The sequence below is a fragment of the Ochlerotatus camptorhynchus genome, unplaced genomic scaffold (genome assembly GCF_037179485.1).
Source record: "Ochlerotatus camptorhynchus isolate MF236.1 unplaced genomic scaffold, CSIRO-AGI_Acam_v1.1 ptg000036l, whole genome shotgun sequence".
NCBI lineage: Eukaryota > Metazoa > Arthropoda > Insecta > Diptera > Culicidae > Ochlerotatus > Ochlerotatus camptorhynchus.
Genome location: NW_027040527.1, coordinates 2,245,779 through 2,272,036, shown reverse-complemented (window position 1 = coordinate 2,272,036; position 26,258 = coordinate 2,245,779). Strand labels below are relative to the sequence as shown.

Below are 26,258 nucleotides of genomic sequence, written 5' to 3'. Positions count from 1 at the left end.
CGGGTGATCTGGATGATGTTTGTTTATTTGGAAGATATTTTCGAAACAAAGCACGATAAAATTCAGAATTATATACCATTATTACGAGTACTACTTTTTTGCTCGGATCATGTTTTGACTCCCACACACACTAACTTTAGATTACTGGAGTCAGTAAAATATTACTGGGTTTTTGAATTGCGGATCGCCCAGTAATCATCACAGAAATAATTTGCATTACCGAACTGTCCGTAAAGTCAATCTGTCAAAAATAACTGTTGGTTCGAGTTGCGTATGCTGGAAAATCAGTATTTTGTTTTGTTTATTTTGCTGCAATTTAACTTACAAGACAGTTATTCGGTTCATTATTGTACCGTGTTACCCAGTTATATTTAAAGTAGTTAATGTGCAGTCATAAAAGCACGAATCCTGGTGCAATTCACCGTTTATAATATGCCAATTAATATGACGACTTAATCCCTTGACGTACCCTGGAACAGCGCATCGCGCATCGACAGTGAAAGCAAACAATGCAAACATCCATTTTGTTAATCAAAATTTGTTGGAGATCAAGGAACTGCAAAAAGAGTAAATAATAATTGTTGGTACTAACGAAATAGTTCTTCAATTTCGCTGTCTATTTTGCTGACCAGTCGGTAAAAAATAAAGACTACTTTGTGCACAGTAATTATTTTTACTGACTTTTCGTGATATCACGAAAATTTGGAAATTAACGACTTTCTCAGTAAATAAATATTCTGTGTACAGTATTTTGCATCAAACGATACCGAAGTTCAGTTTGTGTTTTACAGAACGTCGGTTATTCACCTGATTTAAACTGAATTTTCAGTAAATCTTTCGTTTTACGGTGTAAACCCAGTACAAAAAAATACCGAACAAATAAATGCTGGATTAGTGTGCAGAAACTCGCTAGAATAAATAGAAAATAATAGTGTTTTGGTTAACATTTCAAAATTGTATTCAGTTTGACACATTATTTCGAACTTATCACCGCTGCGATTGCAGCGCCACGGTGGCCGATTGAAACTTGGATTTGTCAATTGGTTCAGCCCCATAACGCAAATCATTCAAAACGATGATGTAAATAATTCTATCGAACGGCATTTGCTGATCTGAGCTGACAAACGAGGTGAAAGCATATGCATCGCTATCAGAGCTGTTACGCACAAAGGTAAAGGATGAAAACCAATGTTTGGCTAAATCGTTTCATAGCTCTCAGTCGATCGTTTGCACTTCACTCATTCAGTCCAGTTGATGTACATTTATGGTTCCAACTGAGGCTCGAATAGTGTAGTAGTCAAGCAGTTTAGTCCGGTTTTGGCTCGCTCAGTCGAGTTGTTCGAGTTGCGCGTTTGTTCGTGTCGTAGTGCCGGTTTCATCGTGTGATGGGAAGGCAGCGCTCCCGGAGCAAGCTCCGTGAGAAAGCGGAGAATAGTGGTGAAGGTAGCTCGTGCGTACCTATCACAAATAGGTACGCTACTCTTCCCACCGATGTTGGGAATGCCCTACCAGCGGAAGTGAAGCGGACGAAGAAAAGGAAGAAGAATCAGGGCCAGTCCGATGGTGCGAGTGGCCGTGACACCATGACGAACGTCAGCGACATCGGTGAATTCGGCGTTACCGTCGAGCATGAAAATTCTGCCGTCCCGAGTACGGCAAAAGTCAAGCTTCCTCCACTGGTGGTGATGAAAGTGCCACTCAACACGCTCATTAGCGATCTCACATCGCTGGGCGTTGCAGCTGAATTCAAGCTGAGCAGGATCGGCACCAAGGTGATGCTGCGTACCAAAGCGGAGTACGAAGCAACCGTGAAGTACCTGAAGGATTCCAGGGCGGAATACTTCACACATGACATCCCCGGTGAGAAGCCCTTCAAGGTAGTCATCAGGGGCTTACCGAACTTCAACCCCAAGTCGATCGAAGAAGAACTTAAGGACCGTTACAAGCTAGCCCCAATCGCAGTCTTCCGGATGACGAGGAGAGACGAAAACGTGAAAACGTACCCGGATTGCCTTTTCCTGGTTCATTTCCAGAAGGGAACGGTGACGCTCAATGCGTTGAAGGCCATCCGCTCCATCAACTTCATCATTGTTCAATGGGAGCCATACCGTGGCGGCCGTCACGACGTCACCCAGTGTCAGCGTTGCCTGAATTTCGGGCATGGCACCCGAAACTGCTACATCAATCCGCGCTGTGGCAAATGCGCCCAAAATCATGTTTCCTCCGAGTGCGTTGTCGACGAGTCGGAAACATGCAAATGCGCCAACTGTGGTGGAGCTCATCAAGGGTCCGACAAACAGTGTCCCAAACGCGAGGATTTCAAGCGGATCCGAAAGCAAGCGTCCACAAGAAGCCAACCAGGACGGAAGAAGGAAAACACTCCGGCATTCAGGGTGGAGGACTTCCCGCCTCTTCGTGGTACGCAACACGGTCAAGCAAATCCACGGGTGCAATCCGGCCCCCGTCAAGAAACGTCTGGTGCCTCAGCTGGACAAAGCTCTCCATCCCCCCCTGGATTCTGGAGACAACCAGAAGCACAAAACGCCAATCCCGATCTCTTCTCTGCGGATGAGCTGATGAAGATTTTCGTCGACATGACCAGCGCTCTTCGTCAGTGCCGCAACAAACCCGAACAGATCCAAGTGCTCGGTAAGTTTATCATTCGGTATGGCGTCTAAACCGTTAACTATAGTCACGTGGAACGCTTGCTCTGTACGAGCCAAAAAGTTCGAGCTTGCTGACTTCCTCCGCAAGCATAGTATCGACGTGGGCCTCCTATCAGAGACCCATCTAAAGTCCGGCGACAGCTTCTGGTTGCCTGACCACAACATTATTCGGCTTGATCGCACCAGCTCCAGGGGGGGTGGTGTTGCGGTCGTCGTCAAGAAAGGAATAAAATACCACACTCTGTCTCATATCCGCACCTCTATCATCGAGGCCCTTGGTGTGGAGGTGGAGTCGTCGACTGGATACGTCCAGTTCATCGCCGTCTACTGCCCTCGACAGTGTGCCGCCAGCAGTGGACTAGCGGCTAAATTCAAAAAAGACCTGTCCACCATCACCCGTACCGGTTCCCGCTTCGTAGTTGGAGGAGATCTGAATGCTCGCCATGAGGCCTGGCGGAACTACCAGCAGAACCAGAACGGTCGTCTGCTGTTCGACCACTCACAGCATGGGCTGTACTCCGTTTGGTTTTCGGATGAACCAACATTTATCTCACCGGCTGGCAACCCATCGACGCTAGACCTGTTCCTGACAAATATCGGCTTGTCCAAGCCGGTGGCATTGAACGAACTCAGCTCCGACCACCAACCGGTGGTGGCTGAACTGGGCTGCAACGTGGCTCCTGCTTCAAGCATGCGCAAGGACTACCATCGCGTAAACTGGGCCCAGTTTGGACGCGTGGTAGACAGGCACATCATCGACAACCCGTCGCTTGACACCGTGGAGGACATCGACCGAGCGTTGGAGGGACTCCACCAAGCCATAACCGTGGCTGACGAGGCGTGCGTCCGACGAGTTCCTGTGAGGGGTAAGTTTATTGCCATTGATTCCCACACCCAATTACTGATTCGCTTGAGAAATGTGCGTAGACGCCAGTTCCAGAGAACCGGGGATCTAGCGAGGAGACGTGAAATGGCCGATCTGAACAAGGAGATTGCTTCCAGAATGGTCTCACTCCAGAACGAAAGTTTCGGGCGGCTTGTCCAGAATCTGGACGACCGCTCCAGACCATTCTGGAAGGTAGCTAAGGTCCTAAAGACGCACCCCAAACCCATTCCTCCACTCAAAGATGAAAATGATGACGATCGGCTCATAATCACCCCTCAGGAGAAAGCAAATGCGATTGGTGAGCATATTGCCAAATCGCACTTGCTTGGCTTCAACATCCAAAGTCCGCTCGAAGTTCAGGTAGAGCAATGCGTACTCAACCTTGATTCCTCCCCTTGTGCCATCCCTCCGGAGGATAGAATCACAGTGGAACAGATTTGCTCAACGCTGAAATGCACCAAAAACATGAAGGCCCCCGGGTTTGACGGAATATTCAACCTCGTATTGAAAAATCTCAGCATGAAGGTTCACTCTCTGCTGGCTGCTGTCTTCAACAGATGCTTGGAACTGCACTACTTTCCAAGTATCTGGAAGACAGCGAAAATCATACCTATCCGCAAACCCGGGAAGGACCCAACGCTAGCTTCAAGCTACAGACCAATCAGCCTCCTTTCAGCGCTGAGCAAATTGTTCGAGAAACTCATTCTCAATCGTTTGCTCAAGTTTGTCGAGGAACACAACATTCTCCTACCGGAACAGTTCGGGTTCAGGAAGGGGCACTCCACAAATCATCAGCTAGTACGGGTGATGAATAACATCCGAAGTAACAAGGCTGTATCCAAGTCTACAGCCATGGCATTGTTAGACGTTGAGAAAGCGTTTGATAATGTCTGGCACAATGGGCTTGTATACAAGCTTTGTAACTTCAACTTTCCTTTGCATCTTGTTAAAATCACCCGTAACTACCTTCAGCAAAGGTCGTTCAGGGTATCGTTGACTGGTTGCAATTCAAGCACATTTTCCATCCCAGCAGGTGTTCCGCAAGGAAGTCTGTTGGGCCCTTTGCTATACAGCATCTACACTTCCGACATTCCTCCCTTGGGTAACGGTTGCGTGTTATTTCTGTTCGCAGATGATACTGCTATAACCGTCAAGGGAAGGATGCCTCGTGAAATAACAAACAAGCTTCAACGATGCCTTGACGCCTTTGCTGATTATGCCACCACGTGGAAAATCAAAATCAATGCTTCCAAAACCCAAACAATAATGTTCCTCCATCGGCAATCTCCCAAACTAAAACCAGCTCCCTCTTGTACTGTAATCATGGATGGCACAAGGGTTGAGTGGTCCGCCGAAGTAACCTATCTCGGGATGTTGTTTGACGAAAAGCTCCTATTCCGCTCGCATGTGGAGAAAACCGTAGTCAAGTGTTCCGCCTTGGTTAGGAGTCTGTATCCGCTGATTTGCCGCAGATCCCGCCTCTCAAGGGTGAACAAACTGGCCGTCTACAAACAAATCATTGCACCTGCGATCCTCTACGCAGCTCCGGTGTGGGAATCATGTGCACAGACTCACAGGAACAAAATTCAGGTAGCTCAGAATAGAGTGCTGAGGATGGTTCTTGATCGTCCTTTCGACACTAGAATAACAAATTTACATGAAGAGGCAGGCATTGCCAAAATAGATTCCAAAATTATCGAAATTAAGACTAAATTTGCACAAAAATGTAATTTATCAGAACATGCTTTGATAAGCAATTTGTATATAGTAGGTTAGGTGTACATAGTAGTTGTAGGTTAGTTGTAGTTGTAAATAGTAGTTATAAGTAGTCTCCTTTTTCCAATTCAAATCAAACCAATCCCACCAAGGTGGTCATACTTTAAAATAGACCTGATAGGACTAGGAACTGTAAATAATAATTAAAATCTCACTGTACTAAAGTTGAAAAGACGCATCTGTGTCACTTGAAAAATTCATACATGTAAACCACACAATCACAAGAAATAAAGATCATTTAAATGGCAAAAAAAAAAAAAAAAAAAAAAAAAATTGGCTAAATCGTGGTGGAAAAGGTTGCGGCTGCTGTTGATGCATTCCGGGTACATAGCTGCCAAACTGAACGGCGCCGCACCGATGGCAAAACTGAAAAGAGAAAGAAATAAATAATTATTAAAATTAAGGAACTTTATAACAAAAAATTTTTTGACTTGCAAAAGAGTAGTCCTTACGTTACTCATCTTTGCTGTTTTGGTCAATAAACAAACCATTTGCCATTTAAATGATCTTTATTTCTTGTGATTGTGTGGTTACATGTATGAATTTTTTAAGTGACACAGATGCGTCTTTTCAACTTTAGTACATTTCAGATTTTAATTATTATTTACATTTCCTAGTCCTATCAGGTCTATTTTAAAGTATGACCACCTTGGTGGGATTGGTTTGATTTGTTGAAGATAGCTTGGATATCTTAGCAGCATTACATGCTAGCGATGTACATAGAATAGTTTAATTGACAAATCCAACTTAAACTCCTGCCCGCCATGTGGCAGGAATAGGCACTAACGGTGATAAGTCGGTGACAGCCAATCCTCTGCCATGGTCTTCATGTGCCCCGAGGAATGAGACTTGATAAAACGTGCATGTAAAACCTCCTCCTTCTTAACAACCTCACCTCCTCCCCCCTTAACAATAACCCGAAAAAGACATGGACTTTGACGATCATTTTTCCCGGGGAATAAATTTTAAGCAAACTACAATTATGTAGTTACAATTGATTTTTTACATGCAGGGCCAACATTTTCAAAAAACAATTGCTTAACAGGGACATACACTCGATGGATTACCAAAAACTGACTGTAAAACATGTCTGGTACCTCTATATATGCAATTATATTAACATCCAAAGTCCATCCTATTTTACATATTCTGCACAAAAGAAACTTTCTGCTCCACCCCATTCATAAAAAAGGCGGGAAATCCTATCAGGTTCGGTTGCACATCGTTCTGCTTGATCCTGAAAAGATATAAAACAGCGCTGCTGTCGTGCTTTTGCTCATTGTCGCCTCGGACGGCGTGGCACTTGGTCCTGCAGCAAGCAGGACCAAGTCAGTGGCTAAAGGTGGATCACGGCGTGACCACAATGAAGAATGCGACACAATGAGGAATGAGGAAAAGCAATGTATGTAAACCCCCTCCCCCTTCACAACAACCCCCTCCCCCTTCACAACAACCTCCCCTCCCCCAATAACCCGAAAGGATGGACTTTGACAATCAATTTTTTCCGGGAAATAAACAAACTACAATTATTAGTAAAAACAGAAGTTTTTCCCTTGATTTCTTCCCGCACCATAACTTTCAAATTTGAGAAAAAAGATTGCTTGAAAGACATATTCGATGATATTATGTTGATGGATTACACACCACTCACTGTAAAAGTAGTAGTAGTAAAATTTCGTTTATTTCTGTTGATTATGGTGTATACATTGATTTTACATTTCAATTGATTAGTCTATCTGGCTCTTCATCTTTGTTCATTGGATATTCTAATTTAGTATTTGCGTATTTCATCTAGTTAACAGAATACCCCTTGGGAGGTGTCTTGTTTTAATTGAAAAATTTGATAACGAGTCTAACTTAACTAACGTACCAGATCACGTATGATCTGAAGATCTGATCTCAGACAGGTGTCTCTGAACCTTTCCAAGGAGACCGTTCGTCGCTCTTCGAGAGGCTGAAGGCCAGCCAGGCGGTGTACCTAAGAATTTCGGGTTCTGGGCTGTTTAGGATCATCCCAAGCATCTTGTTCTAGAGTTTTTATGTGTTCCACACATTAATTGTTGCAACGTGATCAACAAATCAATATCCATGTGTCGTCCACATACGTAATATATGTACATATAAAAACCACAAAACCATGCGTGACCACACATACTATTCATTTGCGTATAAATATCATGTGTACTTCTGAGTGGATTCTGTTTATGTGTGGTCAAATGAAAATCATGTGGAATTTCACATTAATATATTTGTCAAGAAAAATGTTTAAATTGTTTTGAGTGAACCATAACCGAAACATTGAAATACTTGTAAATTTTAAGATAAAGTTCTACGTCATACTGCGGTCGTGTCTTGGACACAACCCTTTAATTTTTTTTATTTATAATCATGCAAATAAATGGATCAATTTAGATGCTTAAGTTTTGAACCCACCGCAGCATGCTTTTGACATCATGCTGTATATGGACGATCAAATGTAAAATACTGTGTCAAAACTTCAGCATTTTCATTGATCCATTACGTATACTTCTTCGCCCATCATACGCTGTCCTTTTCGCAGAACGAGCCGTGCATCGAATGCGCGAGCATCTTGCATGCAAGTAAACAATATTTAGTTTACCACGGGAGCCCCTCTCATTTTCTACGTCCTATTGCTCGCGCGGTCCGGCTGTTTGCGCATTTAACTTGGCTTATAATCACGCTTACCACTACATCACCGGCGGCGCTGCGCTATTTAACTGTTTTCACTAAAAATATTTTTCAGTAGTTGGTACGAGAAAATGAATGTTAACCCATTAAAACGATGAACTGCTTCATACACCTTGGAAAAATGCTGCATTACTGCGTAGCTATTCAGAAATACTGTCCTATCCATGTTTCTTTATCAGTCAGAGGAGCGGAGCGACGGGTAAGTGTGTAGGATAAGCTTCTAAAATAATCTCTAAACGAAATTCTAAAAGAAGCTTCCAAAAAAGCATATTCAGAAGATTTTAAAGGACATTTGAAAGCTTTACAAGACGCTTGCCCGTCACTCCGCTCCTCTAACTTAAAAAACACGGGCACGACAGCACATCTGAGTAGCTACGCAGTAAAGGAGTATTTTTCCAAAGTTTATGGTTATACCAAAACATTACCACACAGGTCTTCATTTGGTATCCAAAAATCAGTTTTTATTATTTAGAAAGTATATTAAATGTGAGAGTAGGCAGTGCGTGTGATCGAACGTGACGTTTGGTTTTTTCTATAATCAGTTGCTGATAAGTCAAACCCATTCCCAGGATACGATTTCTAGATCTTCCGCGAGTTCACTAACACAGAAGAAGTCCTGTGAGAGCTGCGTCTTATTCTATCTAGTTCTACGACACTGTTCTTTGCCGCTAACAAGCTATTGCGACGCGAAGTAGAACCAACCCGGGACCCTCGACATCCCATCATTCGTCTCATCGTTGAGTTGCAGCGCTGAACCTGACTATTGGCCACGAAAAGACTTGCCAATGCAATCAAAATCGACTGCATCTGAACCTTTTGACGTAGGATTACGTCTTTCGGCAACATATTGGGGGTACAATTTCAGAAAATCAAATTCGACCGCATTACGAAAAGAGGTCAGGTGTTGATTACATGCATATAACTCTGTCAATAGCAGATGGATTTTAATTCTAAGCAAGCCAAACGATTGGAAATTTAGCTGGCAAATTGCTACAATGAACACTTTATTAATTTTCAATAAGTCACTATTGAAAAATACACAATGTCCACCTGTTGCAATGGTGATAAAAATTATCACCGATTACCTGCAAACAGCGCATTCCCTAACACAGATTTAAAAATCGAATTCGATCCTGCCTCACTAAACGGTGCTCATTTAATCACCGTGTGTGGTGGTGTCCGGTCGACGGTGTCCGCAGCAGCAGCATCAGTAGCAACAGTGCTTTCGGCGTGTGGCGTTGAACATCGTTATCCTGTACACCACGAAAGGCATCCTGAAAGCAGCGAGCATCCATAGAAGGAAGAAGAAGCCGCACCGCGATCGAAATCAGTTTCCTCGTAAGAAGCTGTGGGTCATCAATGCCTAGCGCGTCAACCTTGCTCCAAACAATTAACAGATCGCCAGCCTCATCCATGTTGAACACCCTAATAGCTCAGCATTACTCAACCATCACGACTAAACGGTCCTTTTCAGGACCAGCACAAAATTGTTAAAGAGTATTATTTGGACATTTGTCAAGGTCATCAGTTCCCGCAACCAGCTCAACCTGTCTTTAGAAGGTGTGGAATTGTAGGCCTGATTGTATTGGTGAGATTAATCATATCGTCCCGCCCTTTTTCCAGAGACGGAGCTGTTCCGCTGGTAGGAAGTGATAAAAATCCACATATAGAATTTGAAAGAAGTGGAAATAATTTGCTTTAGGTGCATATTCAGGTAAAAAAGTGAACGACAAGTTAAATTTATTAGTCAGGGACAAAATACTGTTTAATATAAATGATTTTTCTTCATACAGTTTTACCTGGTTTACTACCAATCCTCAGAAAACCAAAAAATATTCAAATTTGTGAGAAAATTAGCTCTCACGAGCTCAATCTCTCAATTGCCATGTTTTTATGACACCCAATTTGTGATTTCCTTTCATAGATTACAAAATAGAGTAGGGTAGAGAACTACTTCGGTCTAATAGCCGATTTTGGGCCTATCGAGCAGAAAACTTCAAATAAATCCATGATTTCAGAGTTAACAAGTCAATTAGTTAGTTAACAAAAATTTGTACGATAATTTAGTTAATAAGCTACCGAATAAAGTCAATGAAAACGCGTGATATGAAGGTTTGCACCCATAATTCCCACAAACAAAAGAAGTTCTCCGACCGTATCAATTTTTTTTTTCTTTATCCCATAGGCCGAAGTGAATTCATTGGCGGTTTCAATGCGAAAGGTCGAGTTTAGAATCCGTAGGCCGAGTTTGGCATCAAGAAGCAGTGTTAGACTTATAACAATATCTAAACAATTTGTTTCTCTATATCAAATTTTACGGTACGTACATAAAGGTAAATAAATTTGGAAGCCATCAGTAATAATAACATTCCGTTTGGTGCTAAACTGCGCTAGAGTAAGAAAGACTAAGTGCGGGTTGTGCTTAATAAACCGGAAATGGGGTAGTGAACCCTATCTGACAGTACAAAACATGTCTGGTACCGCATTTAGATTAACATTCTAAGTCCCTCCTTTTTTACATATTCTGCTCAAACGCTACTTTCTGCCCCACCCCTTTCATACAATTCGAAAGGAAATCCTGAGAGGGGTGAGCTATTTTGAGTGCAGAATGTGTAAAGAAGGAGGGACTTCAGTTGTTAATCTAAATGCATATATAGAGGTACCAGACATGTTTTGCACTGCACTGTCCTCTGTGAACAGTTATTGGAAAACAAATTATGTGTAGTTTCCGATCGATGCCACCGCCAACGACAGCAGTGACATCTGATGGAACATGAAAGCAGAAGCTTGACAAAATTATTAATCCGTTTTTCCCTCAGCTTTCATTTCGATTTGTACGATTCGTTTTTTACTCAATCAACCTTGTAGTGACGTCAAAATGTTTGTTTCGATTAGCGCTTACATAGGAAATTAATCATTTTGTCAAGCTTCTGCATTCATGTTCCATCAGATGTCACAGCTGTTGTTTACGGTGACATCTATCGGGAACTAGACACAATCTGTTTTCCTATAGTTGTTCACAGAGGACACTGCAGTGCAAAATATGTCTGGTACCTCTATATATGCATTTAGATTATTATTCGAAGTCCCTCCTTTTTTACACATTCTGCACACAAAATAGCTCACCCCTCACCGAATTTCCCGCCGAATTTTATGTATGGGGCGGGGCATAAAGTATCTTTTGCGCAGAATATGTAAAAAAGGAGGGACTTCAAATGTTAAAGCAAATGCATATATAGAAGTACCAGACATGTTTTGTAGTGTCAGGTACTCTATTTTGTAATCTGTGAAAGGGAAATCACAAATCGAGTGTCAACAAAATACATGGCATGTTGAGAGATTGAGCTCGTGAGAGAGAATTTCTCTCTCAAATTTGAAACTTTTTGGCTCTCTGAAGACTGGTAGTAAAGCAGGTAAAATTGTATGGGGAAAAATCATTTTTATTTAATTGTAGCTTGTTTAGCATTAATTCCCGGGAAAAAACTGAACGACAAAGTCCCTAATAAATTTCTTTAGGTTGTCGTTCACTTTTTTTGACCTGAATATGCACCGAAAGCAAATTATCCCCACTTCTCTCAATTTTTATATGGGGATTTTTATCACTTCCTACCAGCGGAACAGCGCCATCTCTGTGGAAAATGGTCGAACAAAATGATTAATTTAATATGGATTATAGAAATTTTGTTGGGGAATTGGCTCTAATGTTGGCCTATGGATCTAAGATTGGGCCCATCGCTAAAAATCTGCTATTTATCAATTTTATCCAGATGAACGCGTCATTGGGACGGTACTATTGAATATTTTTGGTTGCTTTTGAAAATTTAGTTGTTGCTGAATTTATGTATGAGCCAAAATTAGAGGCATAATGTTGAGGTAATTAATTGATTATTGAATTAGCACTCTATATACCATGAAAAAAGCAGCCTGTTTGTGAGTTTTTGCCTGTTTTCAAGTGAGGAGTTATCATAAAAAAAAAAACAATTTGCCAGCTGGTATTTCCCGGCGACTCTACAAATAAATACAATCAAACAAAATCATCATGCAGAACGAGGATTTGTTTCACTTCATATTTCACAAAATTGCTTTTGAGTGTTATGACATCGTCTCCCGCAAAGTTTACATTTTGACAAAGGATTACGTCTCTTGGCAACATATTGGGGATGCAATTAAAAAAAAAACAAAATCGACCGTGTTACCAAAAATGGTCAGGGGTCAATAGCGGATGGATTTTAATTCTCAACAAGCCAATTGATAGGTAATTTTTCTTAAAAGCTGCTAAATTCAATACTTCATCAATTTTCAATAGGTCACTATTGAAAATTACACAAATGTCCAACTGTTGAAATGGTTATCAAAATTATCACTGATTGCCTGCAAAAAGTGGTTTCCCTAACATAGTCGCCAAATATTGATACCGAACACGTAATCCTACGTCAAATCTACGGTCGAGTCTTGGATACAACCTCTTACTTTTTTTTATGGAGGGTTGTTTGGAAATGCTAACATGAAGCTTTAGTGTGATAATTTATTAGCTAGAGAATGATCTTTTAGAAGAGCGTAGGTGGATAGTTCCGTTAGAGTACGGCAGTATGAAAATTGAATAGAAGTTGAAAATGAGCGAAGGGCCATTAATGCGACAGTTTTTAAAGATAGACGCACATTTTTGCCTAACCCGTACGATGTACGCGGGGACTTGAAGTATGTCTCCAAATCCACAGGCAAAAATGTGCGTCCCTCTTTTTGCTCATAAACTGACTGCGGCTGTGGAATAGTTCTAGCGACGTTTTCATCACTACCTAAAGCCCCACGTTGCGAGAGCATTTCCAGTCGATGGTGTGTTATAATGCAATTCTTCTTTACCCAACTATTGTGTTGCTCCTCTCGTCATGACCAACTTGGTCATCTCAGAGAGAAGGCAGTAGGGTGGTTGTTGCGTGCTGTACCATCATCGTGCGTATGAAGTAACATAAAAACAATTTGAATGTAACAACTCAAGGCGGGAGTAACCGTCAACAATGCAACAATGCTAACTCTTTTGCAAAAACTAATCACATAAACTGGAAAAAAGCTTCGAAAATTACCAAAGTGACACCAAACCTCGTGGCTTATTTTGAATCGATCATACATGCGACAGATCCCAATCTCGGAGACAAAATATGTGCCACCTGCTGTTTGGAAGCGAATCGCCTGCAGCAGCATCGTCCTTGTCAGCCTATGGAAGTTTCAGACGACGAAGATGAGATTAACGTGGAGGAAGTATCGATGTTTGAAAATGTTGCTGATAGAGACTACAATAACATGGCAGACATTCTATTGCGACTTGGAAAGCAGAAACTCTGTGTCAGAGAGTTTCGACCCGATGGCTACAACTGAACGCTAGCGCTGCACAGTGGTTTGAATGCTCAATATCACGAACTTTTTTATTTGCGCCTTCAATGTCGATTTTTTCACTACGGTGTCTATAGAAGAGTTTTTGTATAAAATAAGGCGCAAAGACTAGTGAAAGGTTAATTCGGAACTCCACCACAGGCGGCGCTGCAAAATCTAACTTTTTACATTTACAAGATAGGTATGTGGTGTCTTCAGCAAAGTTGTAGATAATTTTACTATAAAAATCTTTGCTCATCACACAAATCCTCTGTATTCCTTAGTTTTTGAGATACGTAGCGTTTAATATGACTGTTCAACAAAATTTAATTTTTTTCAGTTTTTATAACATATTTAAAAAAAACTATAGGTTTTAGAAGACTATAATGTTCAACAAATATTTGATTTTATTACAATACAAAACTTTGTTCAAGACGTCCAAAAGGTATCAATTACACAGACTGAGTTATTCATAAATTTAGTAAAACAATTTACATATTTTGTGCCCTCACAGACAAAAATCCGGCAAAATCCGGCAGATGAATCTTGAATAGGATGAAAGCTTGTTCAAAAGTGATCTCAAATTCCATTGAAACATTTGTTCCTTTTAGTATCCTCGTTGATTATTTTGCATTTCAAAAAGGTCTTGACCACGGACATCAGAGTAATTGCCATAATCATAAATCACAGTAGTCTACTTGAAAGTAATATATAATTTTGAGTTATTATTATATTATAATTAAACGATTTAACAAAAACATTTTCATCTTTCTCTTCCACATCAAGCATGTATTTCGCATCGCTACAGAGGTCATTAATCGGCTTATCTCGAGATGCTCTAAGGCTGCTGATAAGAGGAACAGAAAATGTTCCCATTTGATTCCAATTTAATCGGCACAATGGATGTAACAAACATATTTGCATCGGATTTAGTTCCGTCATCATCGCCAAGTGCTTGCTTGTGTTCACTTAATCCAGTTGTGCCATCAAATCCCCACTTAATCGTCATTTTCTCCAATTCGTCATCACTAAACTTTTCCAGCATGCACGCATTTGCATCAACAATCCTCATTGTCGTGTGCTCCAAGAGATCCTTTAGTTTCACTTCTGCAGACGTTTCCGAAACTACTAACCCTGTATTGGGATAACAGCACTTTTTAGCTTGCAGCACTTTGTAGTAGGACGGATACAAAGGCACATTCCGATCCAGAGCTCCATTACGAAGCTTTTCGTATTGGTCTAAGATCCAATATTAACGCAAGAGGTACCGTCTCCGAATAGGGTACAAAGCCATTTTTGGATGATTGCATAGCCGAACCCATTTTCACGGCTCTTGTTTGTGTTGCCTGTTTTACAATGAACGCTGCATCTTCTTTACCATCCTCACGTAATTTCATTTGGGTTGCAAATACAAGTTCATCTGTTGGGTAGTTAGACCGCATTGCAGACGTCTTGCGTCTCTTAATAACCTCGCTGCTTTCTTCGAACGCCAAAGATTTTCTTCCACGACGGGAAGATCCAGAAGTACAAGGGAAACGATCAACAACTTTCTGTGGTAGTTTGAAGGGGCTATCGAAATAACCACGACTGCTTTCAAGCATAGTCCGGTTGTGGGTTTCCCACAGATTTTTTTTAATATTTGCATGTCGCCTTCACAAAATGGTTGATTTCAGCTGCCACTTGTGTCCAGAGAAGTTTTTGACTTTTACGGCATTGATTATGTTTCAATGCCGTAACAGTCAAAAACTTCTCTCGACACAACGTTTGATTTATCAATGTCGTTTCTCTTAAATTCTTTTCACAGTTTCAAAAAGCTTTCGCCTGTCGATTTCAACTGAAATTTTATTTGATAACTTATAATTTAAACTATTTTTGAAATTGTCACAAACAAATAACTTCCATAGATAACTCATTTATGTCATGAATTGGAAATTAACACTGAATACCTTATTAACTACATGGTTGTACCTTCATTGTTGAAAGACATGCTTTTCTCACTTTTGGAATCTGCTACGGAAATGTTGAAAAAATAACCTTCACTTCACTATAAAATGATTATTTTCTAAGTGATATGCGTTTAATGCTGCAAAACCGATCAATGTGTGAAGAAACTTTGTTATATTGTCACTTAGCCTACTTTGATTCAGTCTTTGACAAATGCGCGCTGTCACTGGACTACGGAACGACCTTTTAAAAATACAAAACAATCAACGAGGATACTAAAAGGGACAAATGTTTCAATGGAATTTGAGATCACTTTTGAACAAGCTTTCATCCTATTAAAGATTCACCTGCCGGATTTTGCCGGATTTTTGTCTGTGAGGGCACAAAATATGTAATTTTTTTTACTAAATTTGTGAATAAATCAGTCTGTGTAATCGATACCTTTTGGACGTCTTTAACAAAATTTTGTATTGTGATAAAATACAAATATTTCTAGAACATTATAGTCTTCTAAAACCTATAGTTTTTTAAATATGTTATAAAAACTGAAAAAAAAATAATTTTGTTGAACAGTCCAGGCCCGTAGCCAGCATTTGGTTTCGGGGGGAGCTAATTTTATGACATAAAAACTTCAATAATTTATAAAATGTGCGCCTAACTGAACATCGATTGATACACTGTTTTTTTTTACCTTAACCAAAATCGTCCAAAATCATGTGTCATCATCTTTTTTTTTTTTTTTTTGTTAATTCATTTTAATCTTTGATCAGAATTTTTAATGAACCATCAGAATGTAAAATAATAATTTTTCAAACTCTTTAATACGCAGTTATGAGAAAATTTAAACAAATGTATGAAACTATTTGTATGAAAAATATTTGTAGTTTTAATTGTTTTCTGTTGGTAATGATGATCAATATTTGCATTCTGTTAAGAAAGACAAAAATTTGTTACATATTTTTTAAAACATAATTATTTTAAGATTTCAATGGTGTTGAATCGTAAAATCACCGGCACCGGATCCTAATTCATTTAAATTTATGAAGGCGGTAAATAACAAACATCCCTCGATGCAGTGGTAGCAATTTGATCCACACGAAACACGAACAGCGAATATTGTTGCCTTCATCATTCTGTATGTTTTTAAGTTTTTGTTTTAGCATCACTGTATTTTTGTTTTGTTTTGAATTGATCGTTATTCTGTGATATTTTGTATTGTTCCAGTTAGCTATATAAGTACAAATATTTAATGCAATTAGATTAAGTTTGAATTTGACTTCCGATCAGGGTTCTGCCTGAAAGAGGTAATAAATAGTGAATGAGAAATGTATTCTTTTACTTCATTTGAATCAGTTGCCGATCTCCAAACTGCTGTCCAAAAATCTGAGCAACAAATTAAACACAACGTAGAGCCATATCCTGGACAATATACCTGGTTATTACAAAAGTAATCTTCTAGCTTTACTCTAAGCAGTTAATTGATATTATAGCCAAGCCCGAAAGTCGCTGGTTTCCCATTAGTTTTAATTCGTTTAAATGTGGAGAAAGATCTTTCCACACTGGCTGTAGTGACCGGTAGTGTCAACAAAATCTTCAACAAAACATTGATTGTTGGAAAATACGTCGAGTCACATTTATCAAGCAGCCAAATGTTTCAAAATTCTTGTTAATATTTATGGATGTCCGGCACCAGAGCTCGTATTCCACCTTTACCTGCAACCAGCCAGTGATGCAAAATATCATGACACTCACGTGGCACTCGTCTTCGCATCAACTGACTATCGCTGACAGATCGTTTTGTCACGCTCTGAGAGTTAGAGCTATGGCAACAATCACCAGTTATGATCGCTGCTCACAAGCAAAACGTTACACTCGCTGCTGATTATGAAAAGCACAACAGTACGATGATGAGAAAAAGCGAAGCGACAGAAGAAAATGAAAACAATGCCTACGCATTCCAAGTTCGTCTCGGCAGGTGCGACTGTGTGAGTTACAAACAAAGCAGGCAACATGAAACGGAAGCTGTTGGGCTCACTCACCAACACACTCAAATAAGCAAGCAAAGCAGCAACTGCTTCAAAACGAGCACAGATAAGTGTCGTGATTGTCGGGAATGACCAGATCGGTGATGGATCACAACAGAAGACGACATTCACCAGTTGCTTTTTACTTCTTTCGTCAACTTGATGGATGGTCAGCTTCGACGAGCACAATGATAGGAATGTACAAAGCGTTACTACCATCAACAAATTTGGCGATCGTGATTGTGATAGGTCGCAACTCTGGCAACCACGCTGGTGAAATCACAGAGATTACAGTTAAGTTTGTCAAGTTGGGATGACTCTCCAATATCTCTAAAACCAGGCAAAAATATTTGGAACACCGGAAGGATGTCATCATTTTTTGTGAAACGTCCCATCATGTTTTGGATCAATCCATCGAGTCATGGAATGAAAACTGCTCTTCGATAGTATTCCTCTGGTGTTTCTACTGATTTATTTGCACGTATTGTTTGCTTGGATGCTCGTGGATGTAGTCGTAACTGAGCATTCGAAAACAGACATATGTAGCTTTGAGGTTGCATTAAAAATTTCAGCAAATTTTGCTTCAGCGTCAGCTCGTCTCTCCTTAAAAACCTGTATTATACTGTTCGCATGATTAAGAGCCGATATAAGGTCCACATATTTAGATTGTAATCCTATTGAAAGTGGTTGTGTTGAAAGATCACATTGATGTAATAAATATATAAGATGTCTGTATCCTTTTATAAACAGAAAATGCATACTTTGCCTAAAGAATAAACTTCTAATATTTAAATAAGTTTTTAGACCGGTCCTGCTTTATACTGTGCCAATATGGTCTAGATCTTGCACTACCAGGAAAAAAGAACTTCAAAGGATTAAGAACAAAGTTCTGAAGATGATTTTGAAATTGCCTCCCTGGTACAGTACTACCGAAGTACATAGAATTTCGAATGTTGAGAGTTTAGAACAAATCTAGATAGAGCTGGAATTAGGGCGTAACAGCTTTAGTAAACAATGAATTCTCTCGTCGATTTCTAGCAACTCAAGGCACCCCTACACAAATCAACTTATCCATCGGGTAGGGGAAGTCTTCCCCTATTCGATGGTAATGTTGATTTGCCAGGAAGAGCCATGTCTTTCGAAAAATCATCGAGAGAAGCCATTGTTTACAAAAGCTGTTATGCCCTAACTCCAGCTCTATCTAGAAATGTCCAATAAAATAATTAATAATTTTAGGGAAAAATCGTTGCAATCTTCAATTGCAACGATTAATAACCTTTATACATAGCTAAGATATAGTTTTAGTTTTTAGTTTTAATGTGAATTGTTATACTGACATGCAGGTTTAGAAGACCTGTTTAAAATACTGAATTTCTAAGGTAGGAACAATGTAAAATCACTTAGATTTATATCATAAAAATTACAGCAGGTAAGTTACTAGGTGGCTTGAGCACCTGGGTTAAAACGAAAAGTAATTTATTTTGAATTTTGAACAATTAAATAGTTAAAATCTAAATAGAAACAATGTGTGACTCTTTATTAAATCCAATGGTACATATGGAAAGGTAAATAAATTAAGAAGTCATTTGTTGTAGAAACATTCTATTTTCTATGAAATCCTGCTTGAAAAAGAGGGGTACAAGGCGGATTGTGTTTAGAAGGCTACAAATTGGGTCTACACCCTAGTTCCTACGGAAGTGAAACGAGGCTGATCTTTCATAAAAACTCGATGATCCCATGATCTTTAACAGAATCGCTGCAAACATAAATTGTTCATGCACACTATATAGGTACAGCCCTAGTCTCCTTTTAGAGGGGGCTATAGGCCTGAAGTCTCGTCCATAAATTATTTTAATATAATATGAAAAATAAAAAAAACCTTACCCAGGTAATGGATATCTATTACCTGTACAGTACAGGAAACAGATATCTATTATCTTGGGTCAGATTTTTTTTTCACATGATTATAATAATTTCAGGGGGGGGGCTTCAGCCCCATAGCCCCCCCCCCATGGCTACGTGCCTGAACAGTCATATTAAACGCTACGTATCTCAAAAACTAAGGAATACAGAGTATTTGTGTGTTCAGCAAAGATTTTTGTAGTAAAATTATTTACAACTTTGCTCCAGACACCACATACCTATCTTGTAAATGTAAAAAGTTAGATTTTGCAGCACCTCCTGTGGTGGAGTTCCGAACTAAAACCTATCACTAGTCTTTGCTCCTTATTTTATGTAAAAACTCTTTTAAAGACATCATAGTGAAAAAACCGACATTGAAGGCGCAAATAAAAAAGTTTGTGATATTGAGCATTCAAACCACTGTGCGCTGCTTTGACGTTGATGTAGCATCATGCGTGGAAAATTGTGAACTTCGTTATAGAAAAATTGTTGTTTCATAGTGTGAATGTCATTGCTCACCAAATATGTTGTGTGTATCTGATAGCATTTTTTCACAGCTTTCAGATGGTGACAGAATCAATCGGTGGATGCAAACATAGTTAAAAATACGTTTTTCTGATAAAACCCAAGATGGCCGCCAAAAAGTTTCCATTCCTAATTAAAGCCCTATCCTTCCTCTTCGTAATAACGTGTTGTTTTCAGGAGGGTTTCATGTGAAATTTCAAAGATTTAACATGATAAATATTTCAAGAATTGCTAGATTCTACTGTTTTGAAAATTGTCAATTTGAGCTAAGGATCGTGGCAATCTAATTTTTTTATCAGTTTCGACCAATCAAGCGGTTATTTTTAAATATTTAAAGACCATGTGTCCATGGCGGCCTGGTTTCAACGAGAAATACTCCTCTACAGAGTATGCCGTGGTTCGTTAGTTTGTTTTGGTCTCCAAAATCAACGAAATCATACATTAGATTTCAAAATAACACCATTTGACTTTGGCATCACTAAATGTTCGTACTTGTTGCCAAGATCGAACGGGTAGTGTATTGCCATTTTCGCAATTAAGAAATAAACATTCACACAAATTCTTGTTGATTGTAGTTTGCGTAATAAATTTAATTTTTGCGTTTACAAAACGTTAAGGATGTTCAGTTGCTCAATGGCAAATTGAGGACCGAAGTGTATTGTATTGTATCTGTTCATCCATGGCAATACACCCAGTGCCACAGTATGGGGAACACCTCTGCAATTGCATTTTCCCACTCGCTCATCCTGAAAACGTAACACTGATTAATGGTTATCCGATCGCGTATATGATCCATATGTAAATGTACATTGCCAATTAATGTAATAGCCAGCATAAATTGCCAGATTGCGGTCACCATGCCAATCAGCTGTTTATGCGCTATTTACCAAACCTCTGAACCGCGATGCCATCAGATACCATTTTCAATCCCTAGCCGCGGCCCCACTTTGCCAGTGCCCAGCTAACAGAAATCCATCGGCGGCAGCAGCAGCAGGTTCGATCTATTCAATAGCTCAAGCGGCGCGTAGGCTCATAAACTATAACAAATGGTCGGTGGGGTCTGTGTGGCACTCCGAAGGTTCCTTCATGTACCTATAGCCTCTCTAGGAGTTCCTGGCGAAAAATTGAGATATGAACCAAGGCAGATATCAATCTCCCCGAAGCGATTTGCCGACTCGCGTCTCGCGGAAACTCAATCGTCGTCGGCGTCGATTTTCTGTCGTGCTTTGTCTCAAAGCACCCGCAATGGATCGCGCCCCAGCGGGCGTCCCGAGAAGCTTTGTGTGTTGACGATTCAATTTGAATAATTTACTCCGATTAATGCAAACATAATTGACAGCTTGCACGCTGAGACACGCTCGGGTTATTAATTATCACCCCCGGTCGACCCTGACGGATGCGTACACGTACACGAAATAAGTGTGCCCGCTCCACCGTCGAGGACCCCCTGAGATGTAATGGAGATGACCGAGAGGATCCGCTTCGAGAATCTGATCCCACAGAAACCAAACTCAGTACCGGCTCGCGGCTATCATCTAGGTTCAAGTATATTAAATTTGATTGATCTTTGACGATTGAATGAGATCGAGAGATCCGTGATTTGGAAATCGATATGATTTACGACGGAAAATCAATAAAAGAGCAAACGGCTTCGTCCGCAGGCCCCCCCTCGTGGGTTTCGGATTCAGGCAGGTTCTTTAGTCTTGGAGGATCTGCTGCTGTGATGGGCGGTGAGGCAGGTGCGGTACATTTTGTTAAGGTCGAAGGTCTTTTACAAATGCACAGGTTGCATAACGCGAGCAGGCGGAAAACAATGAAATTGTTGCGCATACAGCGATTTGAAATAGGCTAAGCTTGCCGTCAAATGGGGTGATGAACTCGGTGGTTGGTGCTTCCCCCACAAAAGGATGGTATGCAGTCCATAACTCAGTCTTGAAAGCGAACAATTGGAAAAATGAAGAAGAGTTAAATAAAATACATAATCTGTGGAAAATCTCCAACATAACTTCCATATAATCTCATAATTGGAAATCGCATCACAAAATCACATGAACCTTATGTGTCCAATTAAATCTATATGATTACTCACATAGAATTTATTGCGTTATGTGGTAATCAGATAAAAATAATTATTCTTGTTATTATGTGCGTTCCCAATAGAAACTAAATGAAAATTCTTATACGTCGCCTTTTTGTCACACCGCAGCAGCATACACCGCAGAGAACGTTTATCAACTGCATACCTCCCTTAGCAAATATTGCAACAAAATTTGTCGATACAGAATTATTAGGTATAGGTAGGTACCTTACATACATACCGGCAAAAACAGACATAAACCCCGAGGAAGGAGGGAAAAACGTTTTCTATACGTTCAAATTTATTGTTTTCTCTCGCTCGCCCGAATCAGTTCCATTATTCAAGGCAGTGCACCGCCACCGCGCCGCCCGCAGCCCTGTGCTTGTGTGTTCTACCGAAAGCAACGAAAACAAAAATCCCCCATAGAAAAACGACGACTCAGCCCACAAGAAGCGCGCAACTTTGCCCTCAGAGCTTTCCACACAACTCGAATTTTCGCCAGCGGCATCCACGATTTTCTTCCTCTGAATGGGGGGTGCGCGCGCTTTTTGTTTTATTATTATGAAGGCTCAATAAATTCTGGGAGATTTGCTGGGTAATTTTTCTCCCTGTTTGCAATCCAAATCGAAGGCGTTGAAAGCTTATGGGTCTCGAATGGGCGCGAAAGTGTTACTAAATGCAAATCTCTGGCGGTGGAGTTGGAGCGATTTACTTTGTGGCTGCGGTGAGCGATTTGTTTTCTGTGGAGCCTTGAAGCGGTTTGTACTCCTCCTGCTGAGGGAAAGCCTACGACTAGTGTAGATACAGACCAGCAGTGAGAGGGGTCTCCTATGAAGCAACATAGGAAGTGTTTGATTGTACACTGCAAAATTGTACAATGCTAATTGTGATTGGGAGATTGATTCAATGGATGTTACGGGGGAAGTTCACTTTTCCTATGGCTCGGACCAGTTTCACGAACTGGTTCCACTCCCCAACGAGGGCGGTTCACTTGTTTGCTTTGTTTTGTATGAATTTGTGTCGGATGAGGAAAACATGTTCATGATGGTAAGGTGAATCGCAGTGGAAACCTTTTTTCACATTAATCTCATTATTCCCTCGAAATTTCAAGTGCACAAATATCAAATTCACAACACATACAACAATGAAACTGAATGGTCCATGTGTGCTGCAGTGCAGCAAAGAAGAGGTTCCAATTTCATAAGCGATATCGCAACAGTGTCCAAAAAGGTGTTGCTCTTAAAAATCTTGAAGTGATAGGGCATATCAGCCATCATGACGGCCATTTTTCGACTCTTCTAGTAATCACCTTAATATAAACTTGTGTGTCAATTTATTTTCCTTACACAATTGTTCACAAGCTTGTATGCTATAATGTCGATTAACGTGATAGTTCGTGTTAATATACATGGAATATCATGTAGAATGTTGTGAAAACTAGCGTTAATTGCGAGTATGTTCTAAATCGAAGAAATTAACGTCAATTTTTCGAACTGAGTGCCTGAACACTTTTAAGTTTGAATCTTGCTAATCTCCATGTCGCACAGTGAGTTTAATGTATGGACAAGAATGGAGGTTTTAATCAGTGTACAGCGGAAAGTTGCTAGTGTTGATGAGAACTGCTATTTTCATAAATGACGAACATCATATAAGTAATCGTAAAAATGTATTCCACGAAAATAGATCAAACCCATGGTGTAATTGAAAAGAAAATCATGGCATAACATACAAATTTTATAAAGCAATGACCCGATTTTGTCAACCCCTCCACGCATCAGACTTTTATCTTTAAGTAACCTTAATTCAAATATACTTTCTAGTGCTTTCCCGCTTTTGTCAGCTCCCAATTTTGTCTACCTTCGATGTTGTTAGCATTTTTCCCGATTATGTCAGCCGGCAGATTTCACTAAATTTTTCAGTTTTTATAAATGAATTCTCAAATTTTTGAATTCTAAATGAGTTTATTCTTACCCTTCGTTGAAATATGATTGTTAAAGGAATACCCCTACTTCCATTGGCATACGTAGTAAAGTGAACAATTGACGATTTAAAGTGCTTATTCATTCAAATATCAATAAATTCAACGCACAGGTCTTTCAACCAATGTACTTTTTACATTTTATTTCAAATACATTATTTTAATTTTAATGATTCCATTTAAAAGGTCAATTTTTTATTTTATTCCCTGTTCCCCTACTAAGAATTGTAAGTATTAAATTTCTGTTTGCTGGACAAATCATTTTTACCATGGAAAACCTATATTTCTTATATTTGTGATTGTAATAAAAAATCATTGCTTCATTGTCAACAACATTAATTACAAGAAAATAAAAAAAGACCATTACATATTAAAAAATGCTTGATACATAACACTTTTGATTGACAGCCCAATCAATATTCATCAGCTTTTGATCTGACCGATTTTTTATTTTTTTTTTTTATTTCTTATTTATTTATTTATTTAATATTTAAAATTTGTTGAACCTCTTAACGGAATCCCTTTATGAAGAGCTTTGAGTGTGTTGGTTTATTTCCTTTAAATTCCGTTATGATTGCTTATCTTTTGACAGATACGCGTATTTCGTCTGCTACTTGCAGACTTCATCAGTGCCAAGTACTCAACACCACTGAAGACGACGAGGCTCGGTAGCTCAGTGGTTACCGTTTCTGCTTACTGAGTCGGGAGTTCAATCCCAGGCCCGTCCCCTTCCTTGCAATTTTTCACTTTGCCTTATTCTATACCCACTAGATTTTAATGAAAAACAAATTCTTCTTTAACACCGATCGCATCACTTACCACAGTGTGGGTCCTGATCTAAAAATAGAAATTGGATGAGTGCGCGCGCGTGTGTGTGTGTGTTTGTGTATTGTAATCGCTCTACCAAAAACGATCCCTGCGTGTGCGTGCAACCTTTCCCCCACATCCAACATCCCAGTGATTTCTCGTGGAAGCGCAGAGGATTTCTCGGTTTCCTTCACAGCGAGTACCACGTCAACACATTCCTTCCCATTCCCTAGTTGACCTGCATTCGGACACGGCCGGCGCTGGTATTGCTAAATATTAGATCTCCAGTTCTTACACATTGAAGATGAATGTTAGTCCCAAACATCATCTGTTGGTTCTCTGTGTAATTGCAGCTGATCTGGTAATAACAGAGCAGCAACCGTGGGCGGTCAATCTGATTTATATTTATTTTTAAGTACTCTACACCACTGAAGAATCCATCTTTTATCTACGAGTTAAATACTAATTTAATTTAATTATTCATTTTTTTTATTTTTTTTTTTTATTCATTCATTTATTTATTTATTTATGTTCAATGTGATGATCTATCTAACATTTTTATGTAAAGATCAATCAACGTTGGACTAAACCTCATAGTCCACGGCAGCCGATACGACGGCTTAGCTAATGACCACTACTACTTGACAAATTCTCTCTATGAATGTACTTTGGACAACATAAATTCAGTAACAATCGAAGAAATAACTGAAATTGAGCAAAATACGAGGGATCAGAGTAATTCAGAATTGTGGCATACTACCAGAAAATCAAGAATTACTGCGTCTTCTATAAAGAATATTTTCACTTCCATTGACACAAGCATATCTAAAGGAATCCCTTGCAGCAGCAATCCTGGGAAAGCTAATTTTAGAAAGACAAACCTTACTAATATCCCTCAAATAAAATGGGGTCAAGAAAATGAAGCTAAAGCTTTCGATTGTTTCATCAAAATGTACCATGGCACACGAAAATTTCGAAGGTGTGGAATCTTCATTGATACTGTACGAATTTCCTTGCGGCTTCGCCAGATGGGATTTGCTGCTGCCATCGTGAAATCATTGAGATCAAATGCCCATATTCCATAAGGTATGATGATCCAATCAAAGCGACTTGTTTGAATCATGATCATCAACTAAAAAAAAGCCACCAATATTATTACCTAACCCAATTTCAATTGTATGTGGTAAAAGCTGAAGTATGCCATTTTGTCATCTTTACAACTAAAGGAATACACCATGAAAACATCCCGAGCGATAAGCAATTCGTTGAATCTTTGATGCCAAAACTTGATGACTTCTACAAGTACGTTTTTTGTAAGGAATAGGGAAAATGACGACTTCGGCATGACAGACTATTTTCGGCAACCCAAATTGAAACGCTAATTTCACTGGATTTTCTTACGAAAACACTTCCCTGAATGCATTCAAACGATTCTTTAGGCTTTCAGCTTCAATTTGATTATATTTTTACCACTGAGAAAAATCAATCTAGCAGGGTTTTCTTGAAATGAAACACACGCACTACAAAATGTTCCTGATTTCGAGTTGCCGATGAAAGCACAGTTGTTTAACACGCAGCTCAAATAGAAAGGTTGCCG

The 26,258-nt window shown here is 39.7% G+C and overlaps 1 protein-coding gene across 1 annotated transcript; it reads left to right on the top strand.

The window, feature by feature from the left end:
* Positions 1-1,385: 1,385 nt before the first annotated feature.
* On the top strand, positions 1,386-13,410 carry LOC135709835 (uncharacterized). Its single transcript, XM_065232250.1, has 2 exons — positions 1,386-2,136; positions 13,172-13,410. The coding sequence occupies exons 1-2, from the start codon at positions 1,386-1,388 to the stop codon at positions 13,408-13,410; spliced, it is 990 nt and encodes a 329-aa protein (XP_065088322.1).
* Positions 13,411-26,258: the final 12,848 nt, after the last annotated feature.

What these genes read in the sequence shown, in the direction of transcription:
- LOC135709835 (XM_065232250.1), top strand. Translation starts at nt 1,386, where the DNA reads ATGGGAAGGCAGCGCTCCCGGAGCAAGCTCCGTGAGAAAGCGGAGAAT. An exon ending in CCGTCACGACGTCACCCAGT is followed by an intron (nt 2,137 to 13,171) that starts GTCAGCGTTGCC and finishes TACATGCGACAG; the next exon opens with ATCCCAATCTCGGAGACAAA.